The following is a 20,384-nucleotide window of genomic DNA, read 5'->3' on the forward strand; positions in this document are numbered from 1 at the left end:
TTCCCGGAAGGAACAAAGGGACTGGTACACTTTTATTACAATCTGGTGGGCGGTTAGGTATGATTTTTACTAGTCAGCCGCATTTCAAATATGTTTGAATCCGGTGTGCAGAGAATTAGAAATGTTAACATTTTGTTTTTACCTGAGTTTAAAGCAGAGGTTGTGCTAACATTTGATATATTAAGGATGCTATGTACTCACCTGTTCTTTGGACAAATTCTGCTTGTGGTGAAATTAGCACTCATTTACATTGCTGGTGTTGTATACCTTTCTGAAGGGCCATTTGCCAATGTGTGTCAGAAGCCTTTTAGGTGAGGATACTCTTAAACTCAGAAATGCTGACTTCTGAGAATTTTTCCTAGATATCATGAACACATGATAAAAGTATATCTATAATGATGCCCTTTGCAGCCTCATTTATAAGAACATAAAGTTGAAAAAATCTTAACTGTCCATCTACAGAAAATAGGTTACATTATAGTACATCCATATAATTACTATGTAGATCTACACACAGAATATTGTGTTGCTGTTGAAAATTAGATTTTGCTAATGTGTTAAAAATAGTCATAAATAAAGTGTTTAGGAAATGATATGTATAACACAGTCCCACTTGGTTAAAAACAAAAGTATCTGTGCATGCATAACAAGATGTCTGGTAGAATATATCAGATGTTAGTCTTGTCCATATCTGAGTGGTATGATTAGGGAGCTGATTTTCACTTTCTCTTTTACACATCTGGTAATGTCTGGTTTAAGCAAATAAGAAATGTATGTTACTTTTAGAATCAGAAAAAATTAAAACAATTGAGTTGTTTTTCGTTTTGAAAGAAAAGTAATAAGCTTGTGGGAGTTGCGTGAAGGGTAAGCTGCTGTGGGTGAGGCCGAAAAGCTGAGCAACTTACGGGGCTCATGGAGGAGTCTCAGAGTCGAAGAATTTCCACACATACCAAGTCATTTGGCAGGGACAGAATTTCACTTATAAAAGTCAAGTGGTATGTGAATGAGCCAGCAACTGGGCATGTTGTGATTCAAAATACCAGGAAAGTATTTTGGCTCCTTGTTTGTTTTGAACTTTGAAAACAACTTTAATATGTTTCTTTATTAGTAGTAATAAAAGGTTCTTAAAAATCTAGCTCTAATAACTGTGTATCCTAGGCAAGGAGCTACCAATGAAGAATACCAAACAAGAAGAGTTAGAAGAGACAGAGGAGTGGAGTGGTCTGGTTGTCAGGCCACCCCTCCGAGGAGAAATCCAAGATGAAGGAAGGTTGAGTGTGACCTGGCCTAGATAGATGGCAGATCTAGTTGGGTAGGTGGGAGGTTGAAGGCAGTAACTTCTCAAATCGTTCAAGTATAGTGGGCAGTTGAGGGTTTCGCGTGAGATTACATTTAGGGGAAGGCTGGGGAGTTGTTTTTAGCATAGGATGTCCAAGATGGAGCTTTTAGGTCTCTTGCTTGTTTTGGAAAAGAAAGGCCCCCAAGTAGTAGCCAAGACCTCACGGCTGATCCAGAGATGTAGAAGAACGAATTAAGCCTTTCTGTTTGATTAGCTTGGGAAGCAGTCATTAAGGACTCATTCTCCCTGCTGTGGTTAAAGCTGTCTACTGAGAAATAAGCCAAAGGAATATTAGGCCAAGAATCTGAAGACTAAAGCCAAACCACTGGGAAGGGCTTTTGACTGCAAACTACAATGTGATTGAATTAGAAAGGAACATTTGATTCATGTCATGCTGTCACCTCAAATTCAACAAGTCTAAAACTGAACTCATCTTTCCTCACAAAGCCGCTCCTCAACTGAACTTTGCTAATAACAACAAAATATTGCACTGTAAAATGCCTTACCATAACATATCCGGGATTTCATTTGATTGTCACACACTTACAGGCAAGGGACTTTAACTCAGGGTAAAAGGCTGGGCTGCCAGCCAGTAAGAGAGCAGTTCTAGAAGCCAGGTTTACTGAGTCCTAAGCTAGTCCTCCTTTAATGACATCACACCATCTCTCATCCTTCTCTTATGTGAGTTTCACAGAATTACTATGACATTTTATTTATATTGGCAGTTGAGTATTGTACACTAGCAGATTTTAGTAAGTATGAAGTCAGATTTTCTAAAGCAACAAAGAGCAAACCAACCAACCTTTGGAATTGTTAATCTTGTTTTTTATAGGTGAAAAACATTCATAGCATTCGTATTCTTGAAGTCAAAGATAGAAACAGATGAAATAAAGTGCCGGATCTAAGCCTGAAGATGTCTCATTTGTAATCTAACATAAGCAAACCATCATCAGTTATAGTGGGTTCCTATTGTTGGTACAAAGTATATGGTTCTGCTGTTTTATTTTCTTTCCTTTGTAAATTATTTTAGGTTTGTCATTATATAAGAATTATAAGCATGAAATGTTTATATGTCTGGATTTCTATTTGTAGATGTGTAAGTAACACCGTAAAAAGAGCACTTTAACTCCCCAATGTAAAAAGCAGCCCACTACGCAATGCAGCTCCATCCCAACCCATGGCCCCATCCGGCCAGCTTGGCCCCAGGCCGGCCAGCCTAGCCATGCCTCCTTGGCACTCTGTATCTCCGTATGCATTTCTCCTTCACAAGGAACCAGGGTAACCATGCAGGTCGTTTTCTCTTGAGTTTGGACATCTGTAGTCCTCCAGCTCCAATTCTTTATTTGGGAATAACTATTAATTGAAATGTACGTAATGTAGTGACAGTGATTGTATAATTTTCCTAAAGAGGTATCTGCTCCAGACAAACTACAAAAGCTGAATAACACATATGTGTGCAGAGCCCTCTGTGCCTCCTCTCCCTACCTCAGCTGTTGGGTTTCTATCTATGTATACACCTGGGGGCTACCATGATGGGCCCAACATGTGGGTGGTAGAATCCTAACGCATGTTTTTTAGAGCAAAGGAGAGGGCTTTACAGGGAGCCACACTGACTTGGAAGCCCTCCTATCAGTTGTCAATAACACCTTCCCTCTCCAGTGAAAAGGAACTGAAAGGAAAAAATAAAATCCAAGCCAAGAGCGTATCCTACTCTCCGTTTTAAGTAGCAGTTTGGGCTTATTAATGCCAAAATCCTGGCTTGATAACTTGATTCTTTTTTGTCCTTTGTGACAGTGTACACAAATAATCTATACGACATGCTGAGTCTTTTAAATAAGTGTTTTGATTATTTTTTGATTCAGTGCTTTGGATTTCTGCTTCTAAATCTTATTAACATGCTAATAAGCAGCTTAGTAAAGAAATCTATACTAACCCACAGCCTGCTTTTGTGCATTTTTTTTTTTAGGTTAAGCTATTATTTGATCATTGTAAATTGTCCCGTGTAGCTATTAGACTCATGCTTTTCAGATACTTAAAAGTTTGCAAACTATTCAGATCAAGTCTCTACGCAATGGAACGATCCATTTAGAACTGTCTGGTTCAGTCGGTGGTCGAGCTCGGGGAAGAACCTGGTGAAGATCGTTGGCAGCTGGTAGCTCAAGAGGTTGTCTTTGTGATGTCGCAGGATCGCCTACCAGAGGAACGACGACGATGAGGAAGAGGCCGCCCGCGAACGGCGCCGCCGCGCCCGGCAGGAGAGGCTGCGGCAGAAGCAGGAGGAAGAATCCCTGGGGCAGGTGACTGACCAGGTGGAGGTGAATGCCCAGAACAGGTACTGTCCTTTTCGGAATGGAGAATTTCTAAGTCACTTCTTAGCCTGTCTGATGAATGGAATGTGTTGGGCAAAGCATTCCCTTCTCAGCCCGGCTCAACTCTTTCTCAGTCTAACTTGTTCAGTCATTTTTGTGGTCATTGTGGCACCTAAGCAGACTGGACAGTCAAACTGATTTAGACATTCAGACACCACTACTCCTTTCTCTTCCCCTCTCCCATCCTCTACACACACCCCAATTGAAGTGTTTTATTTTATAGTCTAGTAATCTTTTTATTTACTAACTATGATGGGTTACATCTTTAAATAAGGAAAGCTATTTACATTCATTCTTTAGGGTATTGTCATCTTTTTTTTTTTTTTTTTTAAGATTTTATTTATTTATTTGACAGAGAGAGAGCACAAGTAGGCAGAGTGGCAGGCAGAGGGAGAGGGAGAAGCAGGCTTCCCGCAGAGCAGGGAGCCCCATGCGGGGCTCGATCCCAGGACCCCAGGATCATGACCCGAGCCAAAGGCAGCCGCTTAACTGACTGAGCCACCCAGGCGCCCCTATTGTCATCTATTTTGAACTGAAGATTTATTAGCTTAATAGTCTTCTGTGCCTCCCAGTAGTAAATAATAGTTCAATTTTTAAAGTAGACATAAATTGCAAATGCCTTATTTTTCCTGATCTACAGCCTCAATCAGTATTCTCTGATCACTACAATATTCAGCAAGGTGCAGAATCTTGCTTAATGTAATGTAATTATTCAAACAAGCTTGAGAGTTTACTAGCACATTTTTTCCTATGCAGGCCTTGGTAGTGATCAGGACAGTTGAAAGCTTTTAATAGGTTCAGCTTCTTCAAAATGGGCTTTTATAAGTTCACACATATGAGGTCATACAGTTCATCATGCCACTTGGGAGTATATGTCATTTATATGCCCCAAGGTATAAAAAAGATGAGAATATTTGGGGGTGGGGATGGAGAAAAAAATTAATTTTTATTTACAATTATGGACTGAATAAATGTAATGCAACTACCACACAACATCTTGTGTATGGTTTTGGTTTTAGTCTATTTTATTTTGTGTGTGTTGGGAGGACGTTGTTGATAGTTCCTTTAAGTCAATCTAACAAGAAAATCTGAAGGAAAACAGTTCTGGCCTCTTTAACCTAAATATGAGTGGGTACACAGGTTTCTGAAAGTCTTGAAGATTCTGTCAGGTCGGATGAATTCAATAAGGAAATCTGTTGTTAGGTGGAGACGTAGAGACCTTGTTTCTTGGTAAGTAGCTTCTAATTAGGGAGGAAGTATGGCAAAGAGGTTGTGGATACGTTCTCTGGGGTTCATACTGGCTCTGAATTCCAACTGGACCTTTCCCTAACAGTCTTTCTTCAGTTAAATGGAAATGAAAATTGTACCTCTCTCTTAGGAATGTTGTTAAATTTAAATGAAATTATACTATATATGAAACCCATGGTGCCTTGCACATAATAAGCACCTAATTTTAACTGTTATCAGGAAAATGCTATCAGAGCCTCACAGAAGAGGGCTGCATATAGTCATTCACTGTCTTTTCTATTTTTGAGTTGAACGGGAAGGGAAAGAAAAAGTTTTAAAATGGCATTCTGAGGCCTTTCCTGAATCTGGTTATTAACAGTGGCTTCAAAGTTACTAGTAGTATTCTTGCTTTTAAAATCTTGCTTCTACTTGGGTTTCTCTTCTTTTTTCACATTTATTAGTAGTAATTATTTCATTGTGTTGATTAATTCACAAATTCTTTTTCAGTAAAGCGTATTCTTTTTTTTTTTTAAGGTTTTATTTATTTGAGAGAGAAAGAGAGCACAAGGTGAGGGGGAGCAGAGGGAGAGAGGGAAGCAGACTCCCCGCTGAGCAGGGAGTCTGACTTGGGGCTCGATCCCAGGACCCTGGGATCATGACCTGAGCCGAAGACAGACACTTAACCCACTGAGCCACCCAGGCACTCCTTCAATAAAGCATATTCAGATCTGAGAATATATAATTTATCTCTGAAATATTAATTATCCACAAGAAGAATTAGTGTTCTTCATGGGGCTGAACGACCCTAAATGGTACTCAACTCTACTGACAATTGTTGTTATGATTTATAAGTAGGCAGAGAAAGATCCAGTAGAATCTGGTTTTTGTTGTTGTTGTTTTTAGAGAAAGAGAGAGCTTGTGCACATGTGAGTGGTGGTGGGGGAAGGCTGCAGAGGGAGAGAGAGAGAATCATAAGCAGGCTCCATGCTCAGCACGGAACCCAAAGCGGGGCTCTATGTTACAACCCTGAGATCATGACCTGAGCCAAAATCAAGAGTCGGACACTTAACCAAGCCTGCCACCCAGATGCCCCTATCTGTTGGTTTCTTAACTCAAGAGTACTTTCATCTGGCTAACACTTTGGAATTTATGGTACCTTTTAAAAAGTATTTAAATTCGGGGCACCTGGGTGGCTCAGTCGTTAAGCATCTGCCTTCAGCTCAGGTCATGGTCCCAGGGTCCTGGGATCGAGTCCCACATTGGGCCCCCTGCTCGGCGGGAAGCCTGCTTCTCCCTCTCCCACTCCCCCTGCTTGTGTTCCCTCTCTCACTGTGTCTCTCTCTGTCAAATAAATAAATGAAATCTTTAAAAAAAAAAATAATAATTTGAATTCGGTTGATCCAAATTCCTTATGTGTAGATGTTTCCCCTTAAATTCTAAGCTATTTGTATTTTTAGGGAAATTTAATACTTATATGTCTAATTCATGGAGACAGTGTCCTACAGCAAGAGTTAAAGCCAAGAAAGTTTAAAATCTAGCCTTTACTCTGCCATTTCTTATTGTTAAATGTGAAATGTGTTTTTCCAAAATTAAGTGAACTCGAACTTCAAAAGGGCCCAGTTCAGTATGAACCATGAAATTTGATGGAGTTTCTAAACATTACAAGACATATTCTTCCAACTCTGGTCACAGTTTCTGGTATCACGTGACTGGTTGTTTCCTGCCAGTGGAGACCAATAGCCCTGGCTTTGAGCTGTAATAGTGAGTGAGGTGATAGATATGGTACAGTTTGATTTTTAGAGATTTTCTTTTCTTTTATAATAAGTATCAAATTTAACTATTCTTTGTCTACTATAGAGAAGGGCAAAAGACCCTTTATTCATGGAAATCTTGACAAAGAATGCAGACGATGTATGTATTAGGGTAATGTCAACTGCTATAACAACAAGCCCCAAATTTTAGTAACTTAATGCAATAACACAAATGAGTCCAATGTGGGCATTTTTGAGTAGTAGATAGAACTGGTCACCTACTTTCTTTCCTCTTGTGACTCTGTCAACTCCTGGGGCTTTAAAGTTTTCTGATCTAGTCAACAGAGAGATGGTAGAGAATGCACTTCTGTTTTGTAATTGTCTTGGTCTAGACACATCACTTCTGCTCACACTCAACTGGAAATTACTGGACACATGGCTCCACCTAGATGCAAGGAAGAGGGGAGGGTAGGAAATAGAATCCTTGACCGGCTGTGACTTCCCTGGGACTGTGGAGGGAGGAGCATGAATTGTGATGGACGGTTAGATGTCTGTACCATGGGGGTCACTGGTGTAAGTACAGCATCCCCACACTATGACGTACACTTGCTTCCTTTCCAAGTGCCTTGTGTCCCACAGATCGAGCTCAGGAATTCTAGGTGACTTCGCGACAGGTGAAAATACTCTGTGATACTAGAGGAATTCACTATTTCTCAGTTTGGTCCTTGTCTTAGTTTGAGTTGCCCAAGAAGCAGATTTTGAAACAAAAAAGATTTAAGCACAAGTATTCAGTTGGGAACCGATCCCTGGAAACACCAGTCGCAGTGTGGGAAAGTGAACCGAGGAAGGGAGAGCAACCAAATAAAGGTTTCATGGCCACTGCTGGGATCCGGAGCTTACCTCCACCGGGAGACTCTGAGATCCAGTGCAGCGCAGGCACCTCAGAGTTACCCGACTCAAAAGGTGAAGGGAGCCGGGGTATTTATACACTAATGCTCCTGCATTTTGTTTGACGGCTGCCCCAAGGCGCGTTGATCCTGAAAGCACTTCCCGCAGGTAGAGTAGACGCCGGTGGCCAGAGAAAGAGCAAGGGCAGAGGCCTGCGTGTGCGGTCTGCTGAACACCAGGCAGGCCTGCGTGAGCAGGATAACGGGGGCGGGGGTCCCCTGGGCACGCACGCCACCACGAGCCTCGGCCCCGGCGCGCATCAGGCTTCGCGGATCCCGCTGGCCCATTAATCAGCAGTCTGTCTTTGGTGTCGTTTCTGTTGTCCAGTGTGGCCGACGAGGAGGTCAAGACAAGCACCTCGCCCGCACAGGTGGAGGGCGACGATGAGGCTGCGCTCCTGGAGCGCCTGGCTCGGCGGGAGGAGAGACGCCAGAAACGCCTTCAGGAAGCCCTGGAGCGGCAGAAGGAGTTCGACCCCACGGTCACGGACACGGGCTTGCCACTCCCCAGCAGAAGGCTGCACAATAACGCCGCCGACAGCGAGGCCGCCGAGAAGGAAGAAAAGAGCGAGCATGGCCAAGAAAGATACGAGATAGAGGAGACGGAAATCATCACCAAGTCCTATCAGAAGAACGACTGGAGGGACGCTGAGGAGAAAAAGCAGGAAGAAAAAGAAAAGGAGGAAGAGGAGGAAGAGAAGCCAAAGCAAGGGAGCCGGGAAGAAAATCAGGTAGAGGTGACGGTGGAAGGCGGAACAACAGGAACAGCGGCCCTGCCGTTGGAAACGGGGCAGCTCAGGGCAGAAGAGCCTAGAACAGAGGGGGAGCGGGAGCAGGGTTCAGACGAGGCCGCCCCCAATGGCGGGATGGAGACGGAAGGGAGGGAACAAGCAGAGGCAGACAGGGCCAGGCTGGCAGCGGAAGAAAGAGCAAGAGCTAAAGCTGAGCAAGAGCAGAGGGTAGCAGAGGAGCAAGCAAGACTGGAAGCAGAAGAAAGAGCAGCTGCACAAGAGAGAGAAAGGAGGGAGGCGGCCGAGAGGGAGCGGGTTGAGCAAGAGAGAAGAGCAGCCGAGGAGAGGCAGCGGGCAAAGGCAGAGGAAGAGGAGAAAGCTAAGGTAGAAGAGCAGAAGCTTCGGCAGCTAGAAGAGAACAGAAGAGAAATGCAAGAGAAAAAGCACAAAGGGGAAAAGGTAGACGAGAAAATGGAAGGGAAATGGGTAAACGAAAAGAAAGTACAAGAAGATAAACTCCAGACAGCTGTGCAAAAGAAACAGGTACAGTAAGCATTTTGCACCAAATGTGTGATGCCTGTGACTTATGAGAAATGTAATGCACATCAGACTTGGGACCCAGGCACGATCCTGCAGCCCCACGTGCTTGCTTGTTCGGCAAGCTGTTCATTTTTTTGGGCCATAGCAATATGCAAGCATGAAGCAATCGATCGATGGCTAAATATTCAATCAACCAAATTTACTGGGACAGCCAGAGAGAAATTAATTGCTCTGTGCTTGCTTGTTATGAATACCAGAAAAATGAATTAACCCAAAGATGATAAATGCAGCAGTGCTGTGTTGACTTGTAATTCTGCACCTGCATCTAAATTCATTCCTTTTGACAGCTTATCTCTAGCCATGGGTCTACATGAGGCAAGAGGACCATAACTCCTCCCTTTATCCATGTGTTTGGCATTTAATTAAAAATTATACAAGTTGGGATGGGATAATGACATGAAGAATCATGGTCAGAAATTTCATCTTAAGAAGGCAAAAGTAACCCCCTTGAAATAAGCTGGTAATAAAGGAGGTAAAGAAGCCAGTTTGGACCTTTCATTAAGTATGTCAAAACCTTTGCCATCATGTAGACCTGAGCTTAATGCAGACTTGCAGAAAGCCATTCAGCTGGGGTGGCATCAATTTATAACTGACTGGTAATTAAGAGCATACATTTTGCTGCTTTTACCATCGGGATGACACAAATAAACTCATGTAGCCTGAGAAAGGTGGAAATGAGGGGGAGGAGGTGTTTGCAAGCTGTGAAAGATTTTTTTTCTGTCTGCAAGCCTGCATTAAAAGCACTCTACCTAACCACGGCCTCCATCCCTACCCTCCCCCAACAAAAAGAAAAAAAAAGAGAAAGAAAGAGATGCTTGCATACTCACCTTTGCATAGAGAACTCTCTATCACTGAGTCTGCATTGTGCTGAAGTTGTCTTTCACTCCTGCTTGTTACAAGGGGCTCATGACCACAGCTACATTTGAGACCCATCAGAAACAAAATGCACCAAACCACACACAAGTTTTGTAAACATGCACAAAGAACCACCACGTCACGCTAGATTTCAGGGAGCACAATGGCAGGCACGTGAGAATCCCATGTTGCTGTTTAGAATCACTGGCACCCAGGGTTATGTGAGCACTGAGTCAGCAAAATCCTAAGCCACATGCAAAGTGACCTGAGCACCCTCTCACTCTTGTAAGCTAGAAAGGGCTTCTTTTAAATGAGTGACCTTGCCACTCTTGAAAATAAAAAGGAAGAAGAAAAGGGGGCCAAAGCACAAGCTAAAAGAGAAAAGTCCCAAGAAGAAAAGCCTACCTTCAAAAAAGAGGTAAATATTACTGAAAAATAACCTAATCATAAAGCAACAGAGAGCAGTGTTCCATGACATTTCAGGTCTGCTGATCTCAAAATTATTACCTCTGATCCAGTGTTTGTCAAGCCATGACTTGACTTCATGATTCATTGAATGGTGAAATTAACTTAGAGCATCTCAAAAGTAGTTAAATGTGTCAATGGACGTTTTAAGACATGAAATTGAATAGAAGACATCAGAGGGCATCGTAAGCAGTATTACATTGTGATAGAAATTGTCCTGGCTGTGGGTCACAGAAAGCTTGAAAAACACTGCTCGGATCCATTTTTCCTGCTTTCTCCTCTTCTAAGTGCTATTTTTTTCCTCCTTGGACCATCCTACTTTCATTTCAATTGTGAATATTTCCAACTGGCTTTGATTAATGATTTAGCTTTCCAAAGGAAAAACACTCCCCCACATCTCAGTAGAAAATTCGATGAACTGAAGACGGTATTTGGTTTTCAAAAGAAAAGTTTGGCAAAATGTTCTGCATTGCATTTCTGAGGCACACACAGGAGCTGGTGCCAGGGTGTTTGACTGTAGGTAAGTAAGCGAGTCAGTGGAACAGGGCCGGGTGTAGAGAGAATGTAATCATGCCCCACGTGACCAAAACGCCACATCAGAAAGCCTGGCCTCGTTTTAACCGTTGTACTTACGTTAGCTCCAAGTAATCCTAAAAATTGTGACAATATCGCATACGTTCAAAGTGCTTAAACATGGTAAAACTAAATTATCAAAGGTAGGAAGATTTGGATTACTTTGCGCATGGGACTGAATCAGAGCTGTTGAGGGCCAGCTCAGATGGAGTCCTGCTGCACGTCTCTGCCCAGTATGGCACATATTAAGAGACAGAAAAATCCATATTTAGAAAATGAGGTAACCAGATTAAGCAGGGGGATGGTTATTTTCTTAAATGCTTTTTCATAAGATTCGCAGAAAAAAGTTAAGAACCCCTAGATCATGTTCTGTTTATTTTGGTTAAGACGTACGTACCTTCCTGTTTCTAATAGAACTTGAGGGTGTTTGGGAGTAAATACTGAATGCAAACACCACCCATTTAAAGGAAGGTGGAAGCATAAATGCTAAGAACTAGAAAGCTGAATTTGGTTCAAATGAGGCAGCTAAGGAAATGGTTGAATATTGTTGGGAATGCACAGAATAGAACACCTACAGATTCATCTAAAAAACTGAAAGTTACTGGGAGCTAAACTCAGACAGGAATGTCCCACTTGGGCTCTTTGATAAAGGTGGTGTTTGGTGGTGAATAGCTTTCCAGAAGGAAGAGGGCATGAAGTCCTAACTCAGTGGGGGAGGGGAAGCTGAAAGAGCACTGTTTGGATTCTGTATTTAAAATGTAATTGACTTCCCTAAGATGTCATTTTTTTTTAAGTTTTTTTTTTTATTTATTTGACAGAGAGAGAGAGAGCACAAGTAGGCACAGTGGCAGGCAGAGGGAGAGGGAGCCCGCTGCGCAGGGAGCCCGATGCAGAATTCGATCCCAGGAACCTGGGATCATGACCTGAGCCGAAGGCAGCCGCTTAACTCACTGAGCCACCCAGTCGCCCCGTGGTTTGTTTTTAATGACACAAACATTCTGTGTCTTTATATTGTGCCCCTGAGCAAGGAAGGGCTCGTGAGTGGTCACCCAAATCATCCTTCTTCCTCTTTTCAGAGAAGGCCCCAGTCCCAACAATATCGGTGGATATCAGACCTGCTCCTTTCCCAGTTTGCTCTGCACCCCCTTCTGGAGTCCCAAAACTTTTGGCCTCTTTTTTTACACAAGGCCAGATTAGACACTCAACCCAGGCTCAAAAGAAAAAGAAAAAAAAAATCTGGCATTCCTGCTTTAACATTGCATACGTAAATTACTAGTTGAATGACTAGATTTCCCCCCTCCAGCTAGTTGTGTGGTTACTTTATATAAACAACTTTGAATCATATTTTACATGATTTAGCCATTTCCAACACCCTCCTCCTTTTTTTCCCCCCTTTTTGTTAAAAAACAACAAAAAAAATTTCCTTTCAAGGAGCTAAACAGGATCGGTCAACCACAAGTAAACACAAACATCACGTGAGACTTCTTAGAGAAAACATTTCCAGAAGTTGCTCCGATACCTCAGGAAAAAATTCTCTTTCTCCTCCTGCAGCCCTGCAGTTTTTAACTGTTTGTAGTGATGGATCACAGAACATCACCAACCTTGAAACTTAGCTTTCTTTTTCTCCTCTCCAATTATAAAACGCCTCTTTTTAGTTCTTCACCCCAGAGTTGTTGTTTTTTTTTTCCTGGCCTCTAACAGAAAACCTGTTTCCAGCAGAGTTGTTCATATAATATTGGAACTGATATTCATATCATGTACCAAAGTTTCCCAAACATGGGCGTGCATATAAATCACCTGGAATCTTACAAAATGCAGAATCTGACTCAGTGGGTCTGGGTGGAGCTTACCAGTGAGGTCCGTGTTATTTGCAGACCAAACTTTCAGTAGCAAAGACATCCATGTGGCAGACATTGGACCCAGAAAAGGAACTGAGGCTCCTGAGTCTAACAGAAATGTGTCAAACCTAATGTGAAATGTAACTTGCATCAGTTCTTGTCACTCTCCTGAAATCAAATAATGCAAAGCATTACTCTACAGAGACTGACAGCTCAGTCTTTTTGACTTGCGCACTTGACCTTTTGAGGGTCTCTCTGGCACCAGGATGTGTCACTTGAATTCCCACCCACCCATACAGCCATGTGTTAGCCCATTGGATACCCCAAATATCCAGAGTTTTATCCAAATGTCACATTTGACCAGAGCCTCTCATATGCTAATATTATCTGAATGTGAAGCACATTAACTCTTCAGGATACTTAGCCACCTATGAACCCATCACAGATTTTCTTCACTGTAACATTCTGACCTAGCAGATCAAATGCTTTTCCCTCAGAATCTCATGAGTTTAGGTTGAATCTATCGAATCTATTCCACTATGCTCCTTAAAATTTAAAGGCACTATGGAATGAATGAATGAATGAATGAATGAATTTATTTTCCAGAAAAGAAAATTACTTGCAAACTCAAATCATTATTTCACTGAGAATTTTTCTAAGTCTTCCAAAGAGAATATAAGCATACCATCCTCTATAACCTTCGCCAATAAAGGCAGAGCTGGAAAAAAAGGGGGGCGGGATTTTTCTTCTCTTAGACATGTATTGTTTTAAAAACCTCCTTTATACACATTTTTGGTCAATGAGTCAGATAATGCATTTTGGGAGAATGGAAATCTCTCTGACTCCAAAATAGGAGAAATGAGTTAGAGGGCATTTCTCTTTGCGTGGTGCTCCACAAACCATGAGATTTGATTCAGAATGTGTTTTGTGGGTTCCCTGAAATGGGACACCCCTCCCCCTAAATTTGCATCCCCAGATACTTCTTAACCAGGAGACAAACCCCAGTCCTGGTATCTGGGGCAATATCCAGCAATGAGGGTCAGGACGAGAACAGGCATTTCCTGCTCCTGCCTGCCTGGTGAACACCACCGGGAGCTGTAGTCAAGCTGTAGGACCGGTCAGAGCTTCCTTCTCTTCTCTCTAGCCTTTCACGACAAATCAGGAGCCAAGATGGAAATGACAAGATGAAGGGTGAGGAAGGAATCCTCTGGTCCAACCTCTCTTCTAATGTATGTAGAGCCAACCTCCCTGAGAAATCAGGTGGCTTCATTTTAGCTAGTCGGTTGACAGCACTGGAGCAAAAACTCAGCCTCTCTGACTTCCAGACAAAGCTCTCAGAGAGAATGGCAAAACAACAGCTCCCCTTTTTAAAGCATGTCCAAGGAATAGCCTTGGAGAAAGACTGAAGTCTTAACTAATTAGGGCAACATGGTAGTGAATAGTCCATCTGTGGTAATTTAATCAAATAACATCCAAAGAAGGCAGTCAGGCAAAGGACTACTCAAGGCTCATCGGTAAAGAGAAAAAAAAGTACTGTGCTTAGTACGACATGCACTTTAGGAGTAAGTGTTCAGAGGGTATCAGAGGAATAGCTGGAAAGAGATGAGTGATCAGATAAGGGAGGCCAGCCTGGGTACCTGAAGGCCCAATTTCTTATGCCTACCCTTCCTCTGTTGCTTGCTTTAGAACGTAAGTGTCTTGTCACTGGTTATGTTGAAAAGAGCAATAATGAATCTCTCCTGTTTTCACTCATCCTTAAAGAATGGGTGAGCTGATACAGGTAATCTCAACCCCCTAACAAGCTATGTAAATTTCACTTTACTTTGAAATAATGTGTCTCATTTACTGTGAGGACCTGGTAATACAAAACTCACAAAAATTAAAGCTAACACCCGCTCTCCGTATATCACCTTCCTCTGTCTTCCCGACCATCACAAAACCACTTCTGGTTTCCTATTCCATTCGAACTATAGTGGTTTAGATGACTACAGACATGGTCCCACAGGTCTGAGTCGTCTCCCTAAAGGTAGGGTTATTATGTCTTCTATCCTCAGACCCTAGTTACTCATTTGATTAAAATACAAGGGTGGGCTTCCTCTGCCATCTGCCAAAATTGGCTTGGCAGATCTGGTGGGTTTCCTTGGTAGGTTTCCTTTTTCCCTCCTCAACACATTTGGGTTCTTTTCAAAGACACAGTCTTCATCCAAGAAAAAACCCGTCCAACCAACCCGGACATTCTCCCATCAATGCCGCACTAATGATCACTCTTTTCAGTGGGAACTACAAAGAACTGCTCTTACATGGAATTCCCAGAATACAATAGTTTCCAAACAGTAACACCTCCACTGCTCTTGAAAACAAAACCCCAGTGAAATCAGGGATGATCTTGGTTTCCTAAAATTGTGGTCTAGGTTTTTGCACAGAGGCTGGAGGACCATAGCTCATGCTCTAAGAATTTCCTCTGACCCCAGCTCTACCACATCATTCTCCAGTGGTTGGTTTTACTTCTGAGTTTTCTGGCTTAATAATTCTGGGTCTTATTTGATGATACCAACCAAAACCTAATGGGATTTTTATCATTATGTTTCTTTCTGATGTGTACTGTTGGTTAGATCAAAGATGAGAAGATTAAAAAGGACAAAGAGCCCAAAGAAGTGAAGAGCTTCTTGGATGGGAAGAAGGGATTTACAGAAGTGAAGTCACAGAATGGAGAATTCCTGACCCACAAACTTAAACACACCGAGAATACTTTCAGGTAAGAAACAGAGACTACTTAACAATGACTGTGTTCACATGTGAAGAAAAAAATAATAATCAGCCTCCCTATCCTGTGCCTCCAGACAGAAACGTGCTAAACGGGCAACATATTTCTGTTGTGAAGTCATTGGCCATTGTCTCAAAGATCCTCAGTCAGCAGGTCAGGCTATCAATCACTAACAGAAGACAGGCAGTCATTGCTCAGACAAGATTTAATCTGCTTTTCCCATTATTTAGCAAAGCAGATCATGCTTAGGATCCATGTTTTTGTTCCCTGACTTAATATGCTCACGTAAGATCAGTTCAGTAGAAAACATTACGACTGGGGTTAGTATCATGGATTCTCTATATAGCCCAGCCAATTTCCTAAGAGAGACTTTTCAGTATCATTTTCAAGAATGTATTATTTTAAAGATTATAAATAAATGTTGCTTAAAACTGAGATTGTCCTGTGGCCAAATACTTGGGAAATGCTGGGTTGAACTAAGTTAATTAGCTCTCTTTACTGCAGGACTTTGAGAGCACTTGATGTTAATTTGCACTGGGAATCTCAAAGAGGGAGGAATAGGGCAGGGCCCTAGTGCTCCATTTAATACCCTTTGGAGAACCCTTTTGCATAGCTTCAGCTTTCCCTCCTCACCCCCCCCCGCCCCCCCATGATGTTGAATACCTGGACAGTTGATTTTAGGACAGATAGACAAGTACGTACAGGTAAATCCTTACTTCTAGATACACTGAACAGTGAGAGCGCCCCACCAGTTCTGTAGAAGGACTCAAGTTACAGAAGCCTGCCATGGACACCTGGCCACAAGATTCTTTGTGCCCCAGTCCTACACATACACTCCCTCCAACCGCTGGTGCCACATTCCTGCCTCTGTTATGTCACTGGCTGGTGTGCCAGGTGTCCTGGAACGTGGATTCCCATGGGGTTGTTATGGCAGCAGTCTTGCCTGTGGACCCTGTTTTTCTCAACAGTTCAAATAAGAAAGTCCCCAAGAGCAGGTATTGTGTGGAAGTCGGACGTATTCCTTACACCAAAGCCGTTGTGGCATTCAGAAGCAAGGAGAGCTACTAGGGCTCTGCTCCTCTAAGCAGGATAAAATGGGGACATTTAACTGCCCCCCAAACAACTTCTCTATACAAAAATTTGAGCAGAAAGGTAATCACATTTATCCAAGGGAAAGCCTATGGAAGAAAATGTGTGCAGAAAATGCCCAAGTAAACTGTGAAGGAGGATGCATAGATCCTATAGATGTTACTTGGGATTGGCAAGAAAGTAAACTTTAAGTAGAACATTAAGAGTTTATTAAGAATTCATAGAAAATCTAGAAATTGAGTTGATTCCGGCCGGTAAGCTGAGTCCAAAGCTTGCTGGAGTGCCAGTCGTTTAGTATTTCAAGGCCCTAGAACAGTGTCAGGTTCATGAAAAATATCAAATGAGTATTGCCTAATGATATTACTGTCTTATTATTTGATAGTTTAAAATAGGTTTTGTGGGTATGAGTATATTTTTTGTTAAGAAAAATAATGTTTTTTAAAAATCCGTCAGTAGAAAGAAGTTTCGTTAACAATTAGCAAACTTGCCAACCAGCTTTAGTCCAAACTCAAATTAATAATTAACACACCCATTGTGTGGAAATCCAGAGACCTGGGAATTCAAAGAGAAAAATCACAAGGATGGCAACAGGTGTAGCACTGAGAATTCTTAAATGTGACTCTGGCCTTAATTTTTCCATCTTTGGTCAGAAAAAGAAATGACAGAAACAAGCAGCCACCGTATCATTCGTTTTTGTGTAGCTGCTAACATAGGTTAGTTTTAGTTTCAATTCGAAGTTGATGCCAACAGAAGCAGGGATGCCTGGTTTTGCTGTCTATACTTATAAAGCAAGGAGCTGTATCGAGAAGGGAGTAGGAGCCTCTATGTGGAATAGCCAGGTGCCTACTAGCCTAAGTGCAGACAAACTGTGTTCATGGTGAAAGGTCTGATGCTCATCTAGACTTACGCCTAAGGAAGCCAAGGATAGAGGAGAGACCTTCTGGAAGAAATTTCCATATTAGTGTCATCCTAGTGCTGAGGGCATGCCGGTACATCTGAGTAGAGGTGACATGGATAAAACTCTTGCTACTGTTTTGAGCATAGCTCCTCATGTTTAATTACTGCCCCCTTTGATATTTCTGTTTTCTTTTTTTTTAAGATTTTATTTATTTGTCAGAGAGAGAGAGAGAGCGCGCATGCACAAGCAGGGGGAGTGGTAGGCAGAGGGAGAAGCAGGCTGCCCGCGGAGCAAGGAGCACGATGTGGGACTCGATCCCAGGACCCTGGGATCATGACCTGAGCAAAGGCAGACTTCACCAACTGAGCCACCCAGGCATCCCAATATTTCTGTTTTCTGTGATTACATTGTTTTCTCTAAAACATGAAAAAAAAAATCTCAACTCAATGAGCAAGGTATAGAAAAAGTGGATTATACCAAGGGCTTTATAGAAAGTACAAAACAGGAATTTCTTTTGCTTTCCATCTATTTTTAATGTGGTAATTAAAGTTTTTTCTAATTATAGGAAAAAAAGATACTCAATATGAAACATTCAGAAAATAGAGCACCCACCACCCAAAGATAACTACCAGTAACATTTTATCCAGATACCTTTTATGTGTATATATTCAAAATAGACATATATAGTATGTATATGTGTGAATATAACTATAAATATATGTGTTTTTTTTGTGTGTTTTTTTTTTTTTTTAGATTTTATTTATTTATTCATGAGAGACAGGGAGAGAGAGAGAGAGGCAGCAGGAGAGGGAGAAGCAGGCTTCCTGCTGAGCAGGGAGCCCGATGCGGGACTCGATCCCAGGACCCTGGGATCATGACCTGAGCTGAAAGCAGACACTTAACCATCTGAGCCACCCAGGCGCCCAATAAATATATGTTTTTAAATTGATTCTTGCATTATATCATAGCCACCTTTCTGTACCAATGAATATAAGCTTACAATTAATAATGTTAGAGTATTCCACCAGATGGATGTGTCATGATTTATTGAGCCAGTCCCTAATGACGGACGTTTTCAGTGTCCAAGATGAAGACTGAGTGACACCTAGTGGAATCCAGAGAAGTTTCTGCCAGTCTAACTGCTGTACACTAACATGATGAACACAGAGAGCAAACTCATTTCTGAAGATGGAAAGACTTTGAATTAACACAGAGAGATTTTCTCTCTGGAGTCACAGACCTATGACCTTATAAGACTCTGAAAGAGCAACATCCAAGTTTTAAGGGACCCTCTAACCTTTGTTTAAAAGTTCATCTTTAACCGTCAAGAGCCTAGAACAATATTTTAAAACTTTTTAACCTAAACTCTTGGCAAGAAATAAATTTTACATCATGACCCAGTTCACAGCTACATGCATACTTATAACTGAAACAAACATGTCAAGAGATGGTACTTTCCCTTGCTCTATGCAGTGCACTCTGATGTTTTCTGTTTTGTTTTGTTTTAATGCTGATTATAATCCACAATACTGATTTTTCCATCCTGCAGCTTGAAAAGGTTGGAAAGGACATAGTATACTCAGAACTACCTCAATGTTTGAGGGCGCCTGGGTGGCTCAGTTGGTTAAGTGTCTGCCTTTGGCTCAGGTCATGATCTCAGGGTCCTGGGATCAAGCCCTGCATCAGTCCCCTCCTTGGTGGGGAGTCTGCTTCTCCCTCTGCCCCCCTTTTGTGTGCTTGTGCTTGTGCGCACGCTCTCTCTCTCAAATAAATAAATAAAATCTTAAAAAAAAAAGAACTTCCTCAATGTTTAAAAAGCATGAGATTTTTGCATAAGATCAGTATTGGTAATTATGTAGTCTTGAACTCATTTTCTCTTTTATTCTTTTTTTCTTGTTCCATCACTAGAAACACTGAGCCCTTCTCTGCACCAAGTAAATGATATCAGACAGTGGTAATTCATCTGTTCCTTAGACAGAGTGTTAGGGATGGGCTACCTGTGTTCAGAGCTGGTTGAGCATGACCTCACTGCTTGTTAATAAGTACTTAAGCAGCTAGCAAGCCACATCCTTGTCACTTAGCTAAGGACTATCTGTAACTAGGCACACTTTTGAGGATGCCACTAAATTCTCCCAAAGAAAGTGCCAGGAGGATCCAGCTCACGTGAGTTTTGCTCCAGTGACAACGTAGTGCTCTGCTGCAGTTCTGTCACCACCAACATGTTTTTTATATGATTTATGTAAGAACACTAAGAATACCAGTTCTGAAGTAAAATTTTAACCTAAGGACCCCTGGGATAATGTTCTGTCTCTAGTCTTAACATGTTCCCAATTCTACAATAAAATCCCTGTGGGTTCTCCTTAATCCCAAAAGAAAACTTCAACATAATTTCAATTTTATTTCTTTTTTTTTAAGAGTGATTTTCTTTCTTTTTTTTTTTTAAGAGAGGGAAAGAGGAGGAAGAGAGGGAGAGAGAGAGTCTTAAGCAGGCTCCATGCCCAGCACGGAGCCCGGCATGGGACTTGATCTCACAACCCTGAGATTATGAGCTGAGCAGAAACCAAGAGTTAGATGCCTAACCAACTGAGCCACCCAGGCACCCCTAATTTCAATTTTATTTGTAACTTATAAAAAAGTACCCATTTTCTTGCTGTTTTATAAGCTGTGCCATCTGATGAAGCACTGCTTCCACTGAAGCATGGAAGGTAGTTAGGCTTAGACTATAGAAATTCTAGAGACTTACAGGTGGGAAACATCCCTCCCAGACTCTCTAGTCCTCAAGGTAGGAGGTGAGAGGTCGAGGCTAATATGCTCGATTCAGTTGATTTTTTACTTTATGACAAACCATATTTAACTCCTGATATAATGATAGTACAGTGGAAAGAAGAGTATACTTGGTAGAGAAACACTAAAATCTGATCATGGCTCTACCACTTTC

General features: G+C 41.9%; 1 protein-coding gene across 11 annotated transcripts in view; it reads left to right on the forward strand.

Annotated features, from left to right (window-relative positions):
* The window catches only part of CALD1 (caldesmon 1), a 203,326-nt gene that overhangs the window by 160,371 nt on the left and 22,571 nt on the right, over nucleotides 1–20,384 (forward strand). For 8 of the 11 annotated variants that reach the window (XR_013442883.1, XM_078059585.1, XM_078059584.1 and 5 more), the window contains 4 exons: nucleotides 3,525–3,671; nucleotides 7,962–8,907; nucleotides 10,163–10,237; nucleotides 15,308–15,450. Coding sequence is in view for 10 of the 11 variants with exons in the window: in XM_078059585.1 (XP_077915711.1) it covers nucleotides 3,525–3,671; nucleotides 7,962–8,907; nucleotides 10,163–10,237; nucleotides 15,308–15,450 (1,311 nt within the window). In the remaining variant the exon portion in view is untranslated. The remainder of the gene's footprint in view (nucleotides 1–3,524; nucleotides 3,672–7,961; nucleotides 8,908–10,162; nucleotides 10,238–15,307; nucleotides 15,451–20,384) is intronic. The other 3 variants (XM_078059588.1, XM_078059587.1, XM_078059582.1) reach the window with 2 other exon arrangements.

This window comes from Halichoerus grypus, chromosome 12 (assembly GCF_964656455.1).
Source record: "Halichoerus grypus chromosome 12, mHalGry1.hap1.1, whole genome shotgun sequence".
NCBI lineage: Eukaryota > Metazoa > Chordata > Mammalia > Carnivora > Phocidae > Halichoerus > Halichoerus grypus.